This window comes from Myxocyprinus asiaticus, chromosome 24, assembly GCF_019703515.2.
Source record: "Myxocyprinus asiaticus isolate MX2 ecotype Aquarium Trade chromosome 24, UBuf_Myxa_2, whole genome shotgun sequence".
Taxonomy (NCBI): Eukaryota; Metazoa; Chordata; class Actinopteri; order Cypriniformes; family Catostomidae; genus Myxocyprinus; species Myxocyprinus asiaticus.
The window spans coordinates 39,901,670-39,916,364 of NC_059367.1; the positions used below are offsets into that span (position 1 = coordinate 39,901,670).

The window sequence follows — 14,695 nt, forward strand, 5'->3', positions numbered from 1 at the left end:
CAACTGCGCTGCCTGTCTGCTACAACTGCAGCCACCTTGTTCTCGCGGGAAATTTTTGGACATACAGTGGTGTGAAAAAGTGTTTGCCCCCTTCCTGATTTCTTATTCTTTTGCATGTTTGTCACACTTAAATGTTTCAGATCATCAAACAAGTTTAAATATTAGTCAAAGATAACACAAGTAAACACAAAATGCAGTTTTTAAATGAAGGTTGTTATTATTAAGGGAAAACAAAATCCAAACCTACATGGCCCTGTGTGAAAAAGTGATTGCCCCCTAAACCTTATAACTGGTTGGGCCACCCTTAGCAGCAACAACTGCAATCAAGCGTTTGCGATAACTTGCAATGAGTCTTTTACAGCGCTGTGGAGGAATTTTGGCCCACTCATCTTTGCAGAATTGTTGTAATTCAGCCATATTGGAGGGTTTTCGAGCATGAACTGCCTTTTTAAGGTCATGCCATAGCATCTCAATAGGATTCAGGTCAGGACTTTGACTAGGCCACTCCAAAGTCTTCATTTTGTTTTTCTTCAGCCATTCAGAGGTGGACTTGCTGGTGTGTTTTGGATCATTGTCCTGCTGCAGAACCCAAGTTCGCTTCAGCTTGAGGTCACGAACAGATGGCCGGACATTCTCCTTCAGGATTTTTTGGTAGACAGCAGAATTCATGCTTCCATTTATCACAGCAAGTCTTCCAGGTCCTGAAGCAGCAAAACAGCCCCAGACCATCACACTACCACCACCATATTTTACTGTTGGTATGATGTTCTTTTTCTGAAATGCAGTGTTACTTTTACGCCAGATGTAAGGGGACACACACCTTCCAAAAAGTTCAACTTTTGTCTCGTCAGTCCACAGAGTATTTTCCCAAAATTCTTGGGGATCATCAAGATGTTTTCTGGCAAAAATGAGACGAGCCTTAATGTTCTTTTTGCTCAGCAGTGGTTTTCGTCTTGGAACTCTGCCATGCAGGCCATTTTTGCCCAGTCTCTTTCTTATGGTGGAGTCATGAACACTGACCTTAACTGAGGCAAGTGAGGCCTGCAGTTCTTTGGATGTTGTTGTGGGGTCTTTTGTGACCTCTTGGATGAGTCGTCACTGCGCTCTTGGGGTAATTTTGGTCGGTCGGCCACTCCTGGGAAGGTTCACCACTGTTCCATGTTTTCGCCATTTGTGGATAATGGCTCTTACTGTGGTTCTCTGGAGTCCCAAAGCTTTAGAAATGGCTTTATAACCTTTTCCAGACTGATAGATCTCAATTACTTTCTTTCTCATTTGTTCCTGAATTTCTTTGGATCTCAGCATGATGTCTAGCTTTTGAAGATCTTTTGGTCTACTTCACTTTGTCAGGCAGGTCCTATTTAAGTGATTTCTTGATTGAGAACAGGTGTGGCAGTAATCAGGCCTGGGTGTGGCTAGAGAAATTGAACTCAGGTATGATAAACCACAGTTAAGTTATGTTTTAACAGGTGGGGCAAACACTTTTTCACACAGGGCCATGTAGGTTTGGATTTTGTTTTCCCTTAATAGTAACAACCTTCATTTAAAAGCTGCATTTTGTGTTTACTTGTGTTATCTTTGACTAATATTTAAACTTGTTTGATGATCTGAAACATTTAAGTGTGACAAACATGCAAAAAAATAAGAAATCAGGAAGGGGGCAAACACGTTTTCACACCACTGTACATCTTCATGACATCACAGCAAGTCGGACAGATTTCTAACTGGCATGCACCTGCCGGTGATCACCGGTGATCGGTTATGCACAGAACTTGCTCATCTCAAACAAGCCTACTGAGTCTGTCCTCACTGCAGCCTGTAGCGCAATGACGTACTGGATTAAATCCACTACGTACTGGGTGTTTGTAACCTCCATGAACTTGGCACCCCATATAATTAAATCATTACCAAATCTATACCATTCATTTGTGCTGTGTTTGTGCCGCAAAAATTTAAGTTTGTGCTGGTTCGGTGTTTGAGATATTAGACATAATTGTTTTGGATGTGTGACATCACTTTTCACCCCATGTGGTCCAAATCACTCCAAACCAGTGTCGTTCGTTTGTGCTTGATTTGTGCTAATTTGAGCCGTTAAAAGAAACACTGTATCAATTTCCCTGAATTCCTTAGAAATAAGAATTTGAATTTGGTAGCAGTGATGTCACTCTCCACCCCATGTGGTCCAAATCGCTCCAAACCGGTGTAGTTCATTTGTGCTCGATTTGTGCCGTTAACAGAAACATCATAACATATTCCTTTCTTTGTATTTAACAAGATAGCTTTTGGGAGCTGTGAAATCGCGCAGGCTAAACCCCATGTCAATCACTCTCACCTGTCTTCATCATTTGTGCTCGCTTCTGGTTTGTGCCGTGTTTAGTATCGTTGAAGCATTAATTTTTGGGCAAAGATTTAATGTTTCACCACATCAACCTCAAACACATCTCTCTGTCAGGAAATATCAGATTTGGTCTGATATTTAAATCAGGGATGCAAACTACTCACCTTTCACCTAAAGTCACTTTTTCTGAAGCTTATTTGACCAAATTGTTTGGCAAAATTTCTAAATTGTCCTTATTAAAATCACTTTAAATGGTTACTTTAATCTTAAAAACTTATACTAAAAACTTGAAACTCAGTTATCCTCGATATATCTACAGCAACAGCGAAACATAGCAAGATACAATAAAAATCATATAAAAAATAGTAAAAGTTAGAAAATATAATTTATATCAAGAACTTATAAAATAAATATAGCCTACACAACCAGTCCAAAGGACACTAAGTTTGTTTCTCATAATCTTAAAACCTTTTGATCTGAATGCTTATTGTCAAACGCATGTGATTATTTCTGTATTCAAAAATAAATTGCGCCTAATTATAGATGTCTATACAAACCTTTTATTTATTTGTATTATTTATTCATTTACTTTTTTTTTTTTTTTAAAGAAAAGTAGCCAACAAGTGTCCAGCATATGAAATCATTCAATACTGTTTAAGAAGCATCCCAGGATGCACATGAAGTTGACTGAGAAAATGAACTGTGTGCAGAGCTGGAATAGACAAAAGGCTACACTGAAGAAGTTCAAATAGAAGATGTTTCTGATTTAATTTTTTTTTTGGTCACTGCATAATTTCCATACTTTTGTGTTACTTCTTAGTTTTGACGATGTTATACCCTAAAATCTAAAATGTGCAGAAACAAATAATAAAGAATAGGCAAGTGTGACCAAACTTTTCTACAGAGTTCCAGTCTTACACTGAGGGGCCGTTCACATTGAGCACATTTTTGTGTTTTATAATTGATTTAAATGTAAATGTGCACTAGATAGACGGCTTTGACGGCTTGTTCGTGTTTTTAGACACCATGTCAAGTTAAAAAGAACCTAAAATGTTAAACGTCTCGAGCCGAGACACCTACGTTTTGCTCTTTTGTGGTGCTGTGTGTAATTTCAGTGCAACAACAACGCATTCCAGCATGTGAACGGCACCTAACATGTTGTCAAACATTGTGCAGAAATTTCAAACAAATATTTGGAATATTAGCTAATATAAAGGACTATGCAATTACACAAACACTGTCAACACAAGTCGCACAAGCTTCTAGCTAAATTAAAACTAATAAACAAATTCAGAGCTGAATACTGTGGCTGTTTACTTGTGAAAAACTTGGAATAATTATCTATATAAACATTATGTACAGCTTTGTACAGCAGTGTCACTTCTGGCCTTAAACAAATCATTTTTTATTTATTTTTTTGCATTTGGAGTTTGATGTGGTGAAAGATTAAATCTTTGCCAAAAATTAATGCTCGTTAGGGTTAGGTTCCAAACACGGCACAAACCAGAAGACAGGTGAGAGTGATTTACATGGGGTTTATCCTGCGTGATTTCACGGCTCCCAAAGCTTGTTAAATACAAAGAAAGGAATATATTATGATGTTTCTTTTATCAGCACAAATCGAGCACAAACGAACGGCACCGGTTTGGAGCAATTTGGACCACATGGGGTGAAATGTGACGTCACACAGCCAAAAAAAAATATGTCTAATATCTCAAACACCAAACCAGCACAAACGTTAATTTTTGCGGCACAAATCGGCACAAACGCAGCACAATGCAGCACAAACGAATGGCATAGATTTGGTAAGGATTTAATTATATGGGGGCCAACTTCACGGAGGTGATTTGTTTCATACTGGCTCTTTATGCACCACTAAGCATGTTAAAAATGACAAAGCATTTTTCACACATTAAATCTACCAATTGCTTATGAATTTATACTAATCACAAAATACATTTAGCTTTTAAACCTAAGATCACGTGATAAAAAAATAATTGAAGCTCTTCAACAAACACAAACATTGAGCATGCATATATCATGAAATATTAATGATCTATTTTGCGTGTGGGTATTCTAACATCCATAACAAATGTATATATGTTTCATTAATCCAGACATAAACAGTGACAATTTTACCAAACAAAGACAACATGAGCGCTAAAATCACATACAATAACAGTTCATCTGTGCCACTGAGTTAGCGCATGTGTGTTCAAACAATCATGACATCACCAAAATCCACTCTGGCGCATGCGTGTTACAACATCCAGTACATATTGGATCTAATCCAATACGTCAATCTGTTCGCAATTTAGCATCGTCAATGTCTTGGCATGATGTTGCCCACATTTGGTACCTGTAACATGAAATCCCTAGGAGGAGTATTTTAAATTCTAGAGCATGCATTTTTCAAACAATCAAAAATGGCCAACTTTCTGTTGGGCGGAGCTTATGACTGTCTGCATGAAAGTTGTCCGGCTTGATGAGATATATATGTGTACAAAGTTTGGTGACGGTAGCTCAAAAGGGATGTGCTACAGAGCCCCCTAAACATGCCCATCTTCTAGGTGGCACTACAGAGTTTCCACACATGCTATGTCTCTGCCGTAATGCGCTCAACAAGCCACGTGATAAGATGCGCGGGCTGACGGTCTCAGGCGCAGAGGCAACTGAGATTCGTCCTCCACCACACAGATTGCGGTGAGTCACTATGCCACCACGAGGACTTAAAGCGCATTGGGAATTGGGCATTCCAAACTGGGTTGAAACGGGAGAAAACCAAAAAAAAAAATAAATAAATATATATATATATATATATATATATATATATATATATATATAAAAAACAAAAAAAAACAACATTAGTTAACAAACTAACAATGAACAATACTGTTACAGCATTAATTAATGCTTGTTAATGTTAATTTCAACAAATACCAATACATTATTTTAATTAAAAATTGTATGTTAACATTAGTTAATGCACTATGAACTAACATGCACTAACAATGGACAATTGCATTTTTATTAACTAACATTAACAAAGATTAATAAATGCTGTAAAAAAAAATATATATATATATATATATATACAGTATATATATTGTTCATTGTTAATTCATGATACCTAATGCATTAACTAATGTTAACAAATGGAACCTTTTTGTAAAGTGTTAACAAAATATCTGATAAAATTTTGCTTCTCAAGTAAATTTGTCTTGTTTTACAATGTTTAGATAATACCACTGGAAAACAAGACAAAAATACTCAGTAGGAATTATTTTTTATTTTTTTATTTTTTATTTTGCAGTGCCACTTTTCCATGTTTTATCCAAACCATCTATGGCCCAAGACGAGTGAAAAGACATTTTGTCGATTGTTTGGTTTCTATTTCCACAGCATTGTTCAAAATCCTGCTCCTCATAACTGTACATTCAACATCAAATATCTTCTGAATGGCTGTATTTGTGCCATGTTATGTAACAGTTTTGCATTCAGTGTGGACAGATGGATTGCTTATTGCTGGGATCTTGATTAGGACACAATCTTAAGAAAGCCCTGTTTAGGTTGGTTTCAGGTTCACCTGACCACAATAAGACACATTTGTTAGGGAAATAGGGGTGTCAATCAATTAAAATTAATATATTCATTAATTGATATATTTTATATATTATAATATAGATACAGTAATATATCAATATATGCTGAAAATGGCCCCCAAATAACGATAATTTAATATATAATAATCAAAATAATTAAATAATTATAATTAAATACAATAATTTAAAATATGAATCATTACTGTGCCAGACGAGTAAAGCAATACAAAAAAGTGGCTTTAGAAGTCAATACATTGCTTGTTTTATTTCCATATAACTGAACACAAACCTATCACTTGCCTATAGTCCACAGAAATCCATTTTGCAACTGATTTCATCAGTCTGTCCAAGGTAGACAGGTTTTTTCCACTCTAGTCCAACTAACAGAGAAAATCTGGACAATAATGACATAACTATTGATGTTTTCGTAGATCTTTCTAAAGCATTTGATACAGTCAATCATAACATATAACTACAGAAAATGCAACTTTATCGTACACATAACATGGAGCTGGAATGGTTCCGAAGCTACCTTTCTAAAAGAAAACGGAATAATCATGGAAGTACAGTGAATGTGGCATTCCCCAAGGATCAATATTGGGGCCCCTGCTCTTTTTAACCCTTTCAGCTCCGATGGGCCCGTGAGAAATAAAAAAAAGACAAAAAAATATTAATAACTACAGTCTTGACCAACACAAAATAGGTATCTTTTTAAAGCTTAGAAGATTTACGTAGGAATTATCCTATGTGCTTTGCTTTGAAATTTGCAGACAAATCAGAAGTGTTCCGTTTTGATCATTTATAAATAATTTTGCACTGCACATATTATTGTAATCGATAAAAACATCAAACTGAGGGGAGGACATGTGACACCATGCGAGAAGCAGACGTGTGATTGCGAGCTCTGCGCACTTTGCTAGTTTTTAAATTATTTTCATGTTATAATCCAGTGAGATTCGATACACCCAGTTACATACTTGCTCTTTGAGGTAAACATGGCAAAGAAGTCAAAATCCTCAGACTCTGGAGACATTAAAAGACACTTATATGTTCAAGCTGAGGCCTCTGACAGGCCTGCAAGCCGGGGACTCGATTTGGACGGCACGTCGGGAGATGAAATCCACCGTCAACTGCCCAACATCTCGGTGATGCTGATGAAGGTTGTTGCTGACTTGGAGGATCTCGCTGTAAAACATCGATCGATTACGGCGATGGAAACAAAATTCTCTGAGTTGGTCACAAGAGTCGCAGATGTTGAGAAACAAATAAATTATCTGGAGTCGTCAGGAAGAGAATTATCCGCTAATCCGCCCACATCCAAAACAGACTTGGAACACATTTTGGAAAAACTGGAATTTTTCGAAAATATGAACCGAAGGAACAATATACGAACTGTTGGAATTCCTGAGCATGAAGAAGGCAGAGATATGGCGAAATTCCTGGACGAGCTCTTCCCGAGTCTGCTCGACATAACAGGCCATAATCTGGAAATCGAGCGAGCTGGCTAAGGGAGAAAGGCCCCGATCAATTCTGGCCAAATTTCTGAGATCATCCGATAAAGATCTCGTGTTGCACCAGGCAAGGAGCAAAGGAAAGCTTTCTTGGAAGAATCACAATATTTTCTTGTTCCCGGACTTTGCGAATTCGACAAGAGAGAAACGCGATTGGTTCAAGGAATGTAAGAAACTCTTACATCAACGGAAGATCGCTTTTGCACTGATGTTTCTGGCCAAACTGAGAATAGACACCAAGGACGGCAGCAAAGTATTTACATGTCCAAAACAGGCAGTCTCCTTCATAAATACATTGGCGTGAGTAAGCCATTTGATGTTTCTTATATTAGTGGACTGACTCGCTGTTCAGTAACTCGATTGTCTGAGGAAGCTGGGCGCCATTTTTGTTTCTTTTTGCATTGGCTCTGCCTAGCGGCTGGAGTTTGTTTTGTGGAAGACACTTCCTTCAAGAAACTTTTGCATTGACATAAGATTGTTTTTTGCACTGAAGTTCCCGGCCAGATTGAGACTGGACACTATGGATGACTGCAAAATATCTACATGCTCACATAAAGGACGTCTTTTATAAAGTTGAAGGGCTGAGTAAGTCATTGTGTAATATTTTAAATTTTTTTCAAAAACTTTGAGTTTGGCTCTTGATCATCCGAGGAACCGGGATGCCTGTTTTGTTTCTTTTTGTGCTGGTTCCGCCTAGCGGCTGGAGCTTGTTTTGTGGAATAACACTACTTTGGGACAGTTGTGGATGAATCTGTTCATTCTTTGTGCTTATGCCTCCTGTTGGCTGGAGTTTGTTTTGTGGAGTATTTTAATGGAACATTGGAATGATTATGTCATCTGCTGCACTCATAACAGCCGGCTCACTGAACAATTGTTTGTCTGTACGAGGAAACTGAACGGCTTTATATCAGCTGGAATTTGTTTTGTGGAGGAACACACCTTCGAGACAGTTCTGTGAATGAATCTACATGTTCTTTGTGTTTACTCTGCCTGTTGGCTGGGGTTTGTTTTACAAAGTATTTTCTGCTATGTAATTTTGCCTCACAAAATTTGTGCAGAAGCACTGGACTTGAGTAATCCGATGGCAAATTTGTCACGGGGGCTCTCGTAGGCGTACATGGACCTTTTGAGTTTAGAGGGATGGATGCCAGTTGGCGCTGTCATGCGTGGGGTTAATGTGCACGTTTTTCTTTTTTCTGTTTGTTTTGTTTGGGGGGAAGTTCGGGGTTTGATTGTTGTAGTAATGGGGAATGTGGTCTGTATAATATTTTTTGTTTGTTTTTTATTATATCAATATGTCAAATGTTAATATGAGTGGATTATCTCTCTCCACATGGAATGTGAATGGGTTGGGGCACGGCAGATTATTTATTTTCTTAAGCGTAAGAAATATGATATAGTCTTTCTTCAAGAAATGCATCTTTCCCTGCAGGAAGCTGAAAAATTTGGGAAGATATGGGGTGGACATGTTTTCTTTAGTGCTGGCTCAAGTAAGAGCAGGGGAGTCATTATACTGATAAATAAACATCTACAATTCAAATGTCTCAAACAGAGTAAAGATAAATTAGGAAGAGTCATTATTGTTTTAGGGGAAATTCAGGGGCAAAGGTTGATTTTGGCTAATATTTACGCACCTAACGCTGATGATCAGGGCTTTTTTATAGATCTTGAAGGGATGTTGCAGGCTGCTGGCACCCTTCATGATATAATACTGGGAAGAGACTTTAATCTTTTGATGGATTCAGTCCTTGATCATAGTGAACCAAAAGTGTGTAAGCCCCCAACAGCAACAGTGACGCTTCACAGGATGTGTAAAAATCTTGGTCTTGCAGATATTTGGAGACTTTTGAACCCATCTGGTAGGGACTATACATTTTTTTCATCAGTCCATAAGATTTATTCTAGAATAGATTTTTTTTTTTTTTTTATCCTCATTTCATCTGTTGTTGATTGCTCAATTGGAAACATCTTAGTCTCGGATCAAGCCCTGGTGAGTTTAGAGGTGTTACCACATACAGAGAAAAATAAATTATATAGTTGGTGCTTTAATGTATCCCTTTTGCAAAATCCTGATTTCCAACAAATGTTAAAGACTGAAATCAATGTTTAAATGGAGATCAACTGGTCCTCAGTATCCTCTGTGTGCATGGCTTGGGAGGCACTTAAGGCAGTTCTTAGGGGCCAGATCATACAGTACGCCTCATTCACCAAAACATCCAAAGCACGAGAACTCGCGGAGTTGGAAGAGAATATTAAAAGTGCAGAGGCAGAGCTGAAGCGCCGAATGTCGTCTGATGGTCTCAGAGAATTGACTCGTTTGAAATACAAATATAATACTATTCACAGAAGGTGCAGTTTTGGTTATTCAGGGCAAGACAGTCATACTTTGAGTCAGGGGACAAAGCAGGGAAGCTTTTGGCTAGATCTATAAAGCAGAGAGAGTCTTTTTCTACCATTCCCTCAGTGAAATCTGCTGGTGGTGAAATTTTAACCTCGGCCATTGATATTAATAATGCTTTTAAAGAATTCTATCTTGATCTTTATAGTTCCACGTCTTTGTCTACTGATGAAGATATTAGGAATTATGTGGAACCATTAGAACTTCCTAAACTGATGACTGAACAAAAAAATTCTCTTGATTCTGAGATAACCTTGGAGGAGCTTGACGAGGTAATTAAGGCCCTGCCTACAGGCAAGGCTCCGGGACCAGATGGTTTTGCCGCTGAATTTTTTTAGATCTTATGCTACAGAACTGGCTCCACTTTTGTTAGAAGTTTATACAGAATCATTAAAGAATGGAAAGCTTCCGCCAACCATGACACAAGCCCGGATCAGTCTGATTCTTAAAAAGGACAAAGAGCCAAGCGAGTGTAAAAGTTACCGTCCAATTTCACTAATCCAGCTAGATGTAAAAATGTTGGCAAAAATTCTGGCTGAACCGATTAAGCAAAGTTATGACATCTCTTATACATATAGATCAGGTGGGGTTTATTCGGGGCCGCAGCTCTTCTGACAACATTAGGCATCTCATTAATATCATGTGGTCAGTGGCGAATGATCAGACTCCGGTCGCTGCCATCTCACTTGATGCTGAAAAAGCATTTGATATGGTAGAATGGGATTATCTTTGTAAGGTTTTGGAAATATATGGGTTCAGAAATACTTTTATTGGATGGATTAAGTTACTTTGTAGACACCCTGTAGCAGCGGTACAAACAAATGGATTAATTTCAGATTATTTTACTCTGGATAGGGGCACTTGGCAGGGTTGCCCTCTTTCCCCATTATTGTTCTCAATTTAAAAACTCAAGATTTTGAATCAATTATATTGAACACCCTCTAGATTGTATATACCTGCTGGCAATGCCAATCAGAAGATGGGGACACAACCCATGTTTTTTGGGGATGTGTTAAAATACAGGAATTTTGGTTGAAGATTCAGGGATTTATGTGTGATGTGTTGGACACGGTTTTTCATTTTGCCCCAGACTCTGCATTTTGGGTGATGGGGAGGTCATTAATTTTGGGGATAGCCATTTGAAAGGTTGGGTCCTGGCCGGTGTTATAGTGGCCAGGTGAATAATTCTCAGGGGGTGGAAGACGGCTGGGGCACCTTCGTTTCGGAAGTGGTGTGGGGAGATGAGTGAGGTTGCGGCATTTGAGGAGGTGATATATAGAAGGTTGGGAAAGTGGGATTTGTTTAATAGGAAGTGGGGTGGATATTTTGATTTTTTGGAGGGTTCTCGGGGAGGGGCAGTGGAGAGGGATTTTTGATTTTTAATTTTTAGATTGATGTGTATGTGCACTCTTGTTTTTTGAAAGTATATATTTTTAGCTTGTTTCAAATTTTTTGTTATAATTGTAAGAGACCACTGTAATGCGTGTTTGTGTTGGGTGGGGGGGGGTGTTCGGGGGGAGCGGTTTAATTTATATAACTGATTCTGTATTTTATGTTGTGTTTATTGGTTTTTGTAGATGGAATCAATAAAAATGTTAATAAAAAAAATAGAATAAAAAAATAAAAAAAAACATCAAACAGATTGAATAGCCATGTGTCGTACGTTGTTGGAAAGCTCTCAGTGTAGAATACAACCAGACAATTTTTTTTTTACTCACAAAAACAAAAATATAGCGAGTAATATCTTATAATTTCAAAAAAAAAAAAAAAAAAAAAAAACAGAGCATAAAATATCACATAACATTACTTAGAGGAGGTGATTATCTTTAAAACAAGCCCACACACAACGTAATCGGATGCATAGATGATTAGATAATCCACATGAAGCACAATGTGCACACAGCACATAATGTGCTATCTGGCTAAAGATACATTAGCTTTCCTGGATCAGATGACTTTATTGGAAATGGTGTAGTATGTTGTCCAGCATCATGGAATGCTAAACCAAATGTATTAGGATTCAGATCGCTACAACCAGAGGTGGAAGTCATCCAAACATGGGCCGAGAGGATCGTTCACTCTAATTACATATAGCCACCAGGAGATGGCGCCAAGTACGACACAGACTCGATGGCTCAAATGACACAGAATGGAACTGAATGAGATCTCGTTACTCATGCCTGCATGCTTTGGAGAGAGTGCATACCTTTATTGTTGTATTTACATGTATAATTAGTTTTTATGTTCAATTATTATGTTTTATTTGTTTGGAGACATTTTTGGACACCTGGATAATTGATTTTTGATTTTTAATTGCTTTGTCTTATCAACACAAAATTTTACTCAGGTACAGGTGACATGATTGGGAACAAAACACAAGTAGTTTTTCGGAGCTACCTTATTCACACTCTGAGATATATAATGCCAAATCAGAAAAATAAGAAAAAAAGTTAATTTTTGGCTCAAGATTTTTTGTGATTTTTCAGCAGTTTCTTAGGCTGTGAGTCTTAGAATTGATCATAATCTATATCCTTATTGGTTTTTTTTACGTTTCTTTAAAATGATACCAAACACTTGACCCTCCTTTTATTTATTTTTTTGTCAGTTGGGTATGTCACTGAAACAGGAAATCTTTCAAAACACCTTCAGAGCCTAAAGGGTTAATATACGTTAATGATCTATATCTGTATTCAAAGAATGCATTGCTTATCCTATTCGCTGATGACACCAATATCTTTTTATTTGATAAAGATGGACACACAAGTTAATCTCTTTCATAAATACGGAACACTCCAATATTGATCAATGGTTTAAGCTAAACAAATTATCTCTCAACTTTAAAAAAAAAACATTCCAATATGCTGTTCTCACCTATAGGAGTAAAAATGGAGTTGATAATCTTGCACCAGGGTTTATGTCCAGTAGTACCATGATCCAGATTCATTGCACTAAATTTCTTGGAATACTCATTGATGATAAATTTAGTTGGAATAATCATATTGCTCTGATTTAATCACAAATAGCTAAGAATATTGGTGTTATCATAAGAATTAGGCCATTGTTACCTACTCATACAATCAGTACTCTATATTACTCCATGATATACCCTTATCTTTCATACTGTAATCTGGGATTGAACATATAAAAGTAACCTCTCCTGTTTGTATCTTCTCCAGAAATGATTTGTTAAATGGTTGAATGGTCACTTCTCACTTCTCATTTTCATTTTCATCCACTCTTTCAGAAAATACAAAATCTTAATGTTTATGAAATCAATCACATTTAACTGTCACATTTTTTTTATGTTTATTTTTTTAACCAAAATCTTTTTCCGGACTGCTTTCAGAACATTTTACAGGTTCATCGTCACCATACAAAATTTTTGTTCAGGACATCTTTGGGTCAATTTGCAATTTCACATAGAGGACTTAAATAATTGTCATTCACCACCTGGTTTTCAAAAAATGCTCAAAATGTATCTTGTTTAGTAATAACTTCTAGGTTTGTGTGATATGGCTTTGCACTATGTTTTTATTCTCTTCAATTCCATAATGAACTAAGAATATCTTTATTTGATATCCTAATTTGAATTTTGATTTATGGGAAAGTACTTAGTATCAGCCCTTTTGGGCTTTTTTAACTTCCCCGGCAATAATATTTTTTTTCTCTAAATCTGCTTGGCTTTTATTTTTATGTTGTGTGCAAATAAATAAATAAAATGTAAAATGACAGCGCCGTGCTGCCTGCACAGCTGGAGTTGGACTTACTGACCCCTGCTGACAGCGACCCACAAAAAACGGATAAACAGACAGTCAAAAACTCACGCTATTGTTTGAGCCAATGTTGCCGTGTCAGCCTGGCTGGAGATGCTCAAACTAACAGAGGATTGTTTAAACTTGTGTCTGCATATTAAGCTGGGACAGGAGAAAGTATTTTAACATTTAGCATGCTGTCAGCATTGTGCTAATTAATGCACCGCCAATAAAAATATAAAAAAAGTATATAAGAAATCTAAAACTAGTCGACTAATTGGTTGTTGGATGACAAGTTGACCAACGTGACCCATGTCTAATTGCCATGATGTGTGTGTGTACCTGGTGATGTTTGGTATGCTGCGTGGATCTTTTAGGTCGTTCTCCATGTCCAGCAGATGTGAGTTGTGGTTGTGGAGCTCTAAGGGGGTTGTGAAGCGTCTCAGCCTGAGCAGACCCACACAAAACTGAGCTCCCATCTCCTCCAGTTCTCTCGTGCCAATCTGGAGACCCTACAAACACACACAGACCACCATTTACAGCCATATATAAATCTCCATATGTCTGTAAAACTAAACTGAAATAAAGTAAAAGTACATTTGAATTTGAAAACACAACACTATAATAACCAAGCTTGCCATTTTCTTTTACACAAATAGTGGAGATAAGACAGGAAATGATGGCTAAATTTAATTTTGCCTTACAACATTCAAGTAAGGAAAAGGCAACAGTTCCAAAACTGTATAAAAGATGAAAAACTAGAATAACAGTGTTTTAAAAGCAATCATACCCCTGGATTTAATACTTAGTAGAGCTACCTTTTGCTTTAATGACAGCCATCAATCTGTTTGGACATATCTCTACTAGCTTCATGCACCTAGATTGAGGAATATGTTCCCATTCTTCCTTGCAGAATTGTTCGAGTTCAGTCAAATTGTGCGGTAAGCAGTGATGGACCTCTCTTTAGGTTTCATTTCTTGAATGTTGTAAGGCAAAATTTGTAAATAAAGTTGGAAAAAAATAGTTTTTTAATGGGTATAGATTTTAGGCAAAGTGACAAAGGGGAATGATGATTTTCTATTGGCACTGTAATT

At 37.2% G+C, this 14,695-nt stretch overlaps 1 protein-coding gene across 8 annotated transcripts in view; it reads right to left on the reverse strand.

Annotated features, from left to right (window-relative positions):
* Positions 1–14,695, reverse strand: part of LOC127414439 (cytosolic carboxypeptidase 1) — an 80,255-nt gene that overhangs the window by 12,282 nt on the left and 53,278 nt on the right. For 5 of the 8 annotated variants that reach the window (XM_051652449.1, XM_051652448.1, XM_051652451.1 and 2 more), the window contains exon 25: positions 13,944–14,113. In XM_051652449.1, the coding sequence (XP_051508409.1) occupies positions 13,944–14,113 (170 nt within the window). Of the gene's footprint in view, positions 1–13,943; positions 14,114–14,695 lie in introns of those variants that run through there. The other 3 variants (XM_051652453.1, XR_007892798.1, XR_007892799.1) reach the window with 3 other exon arrangements.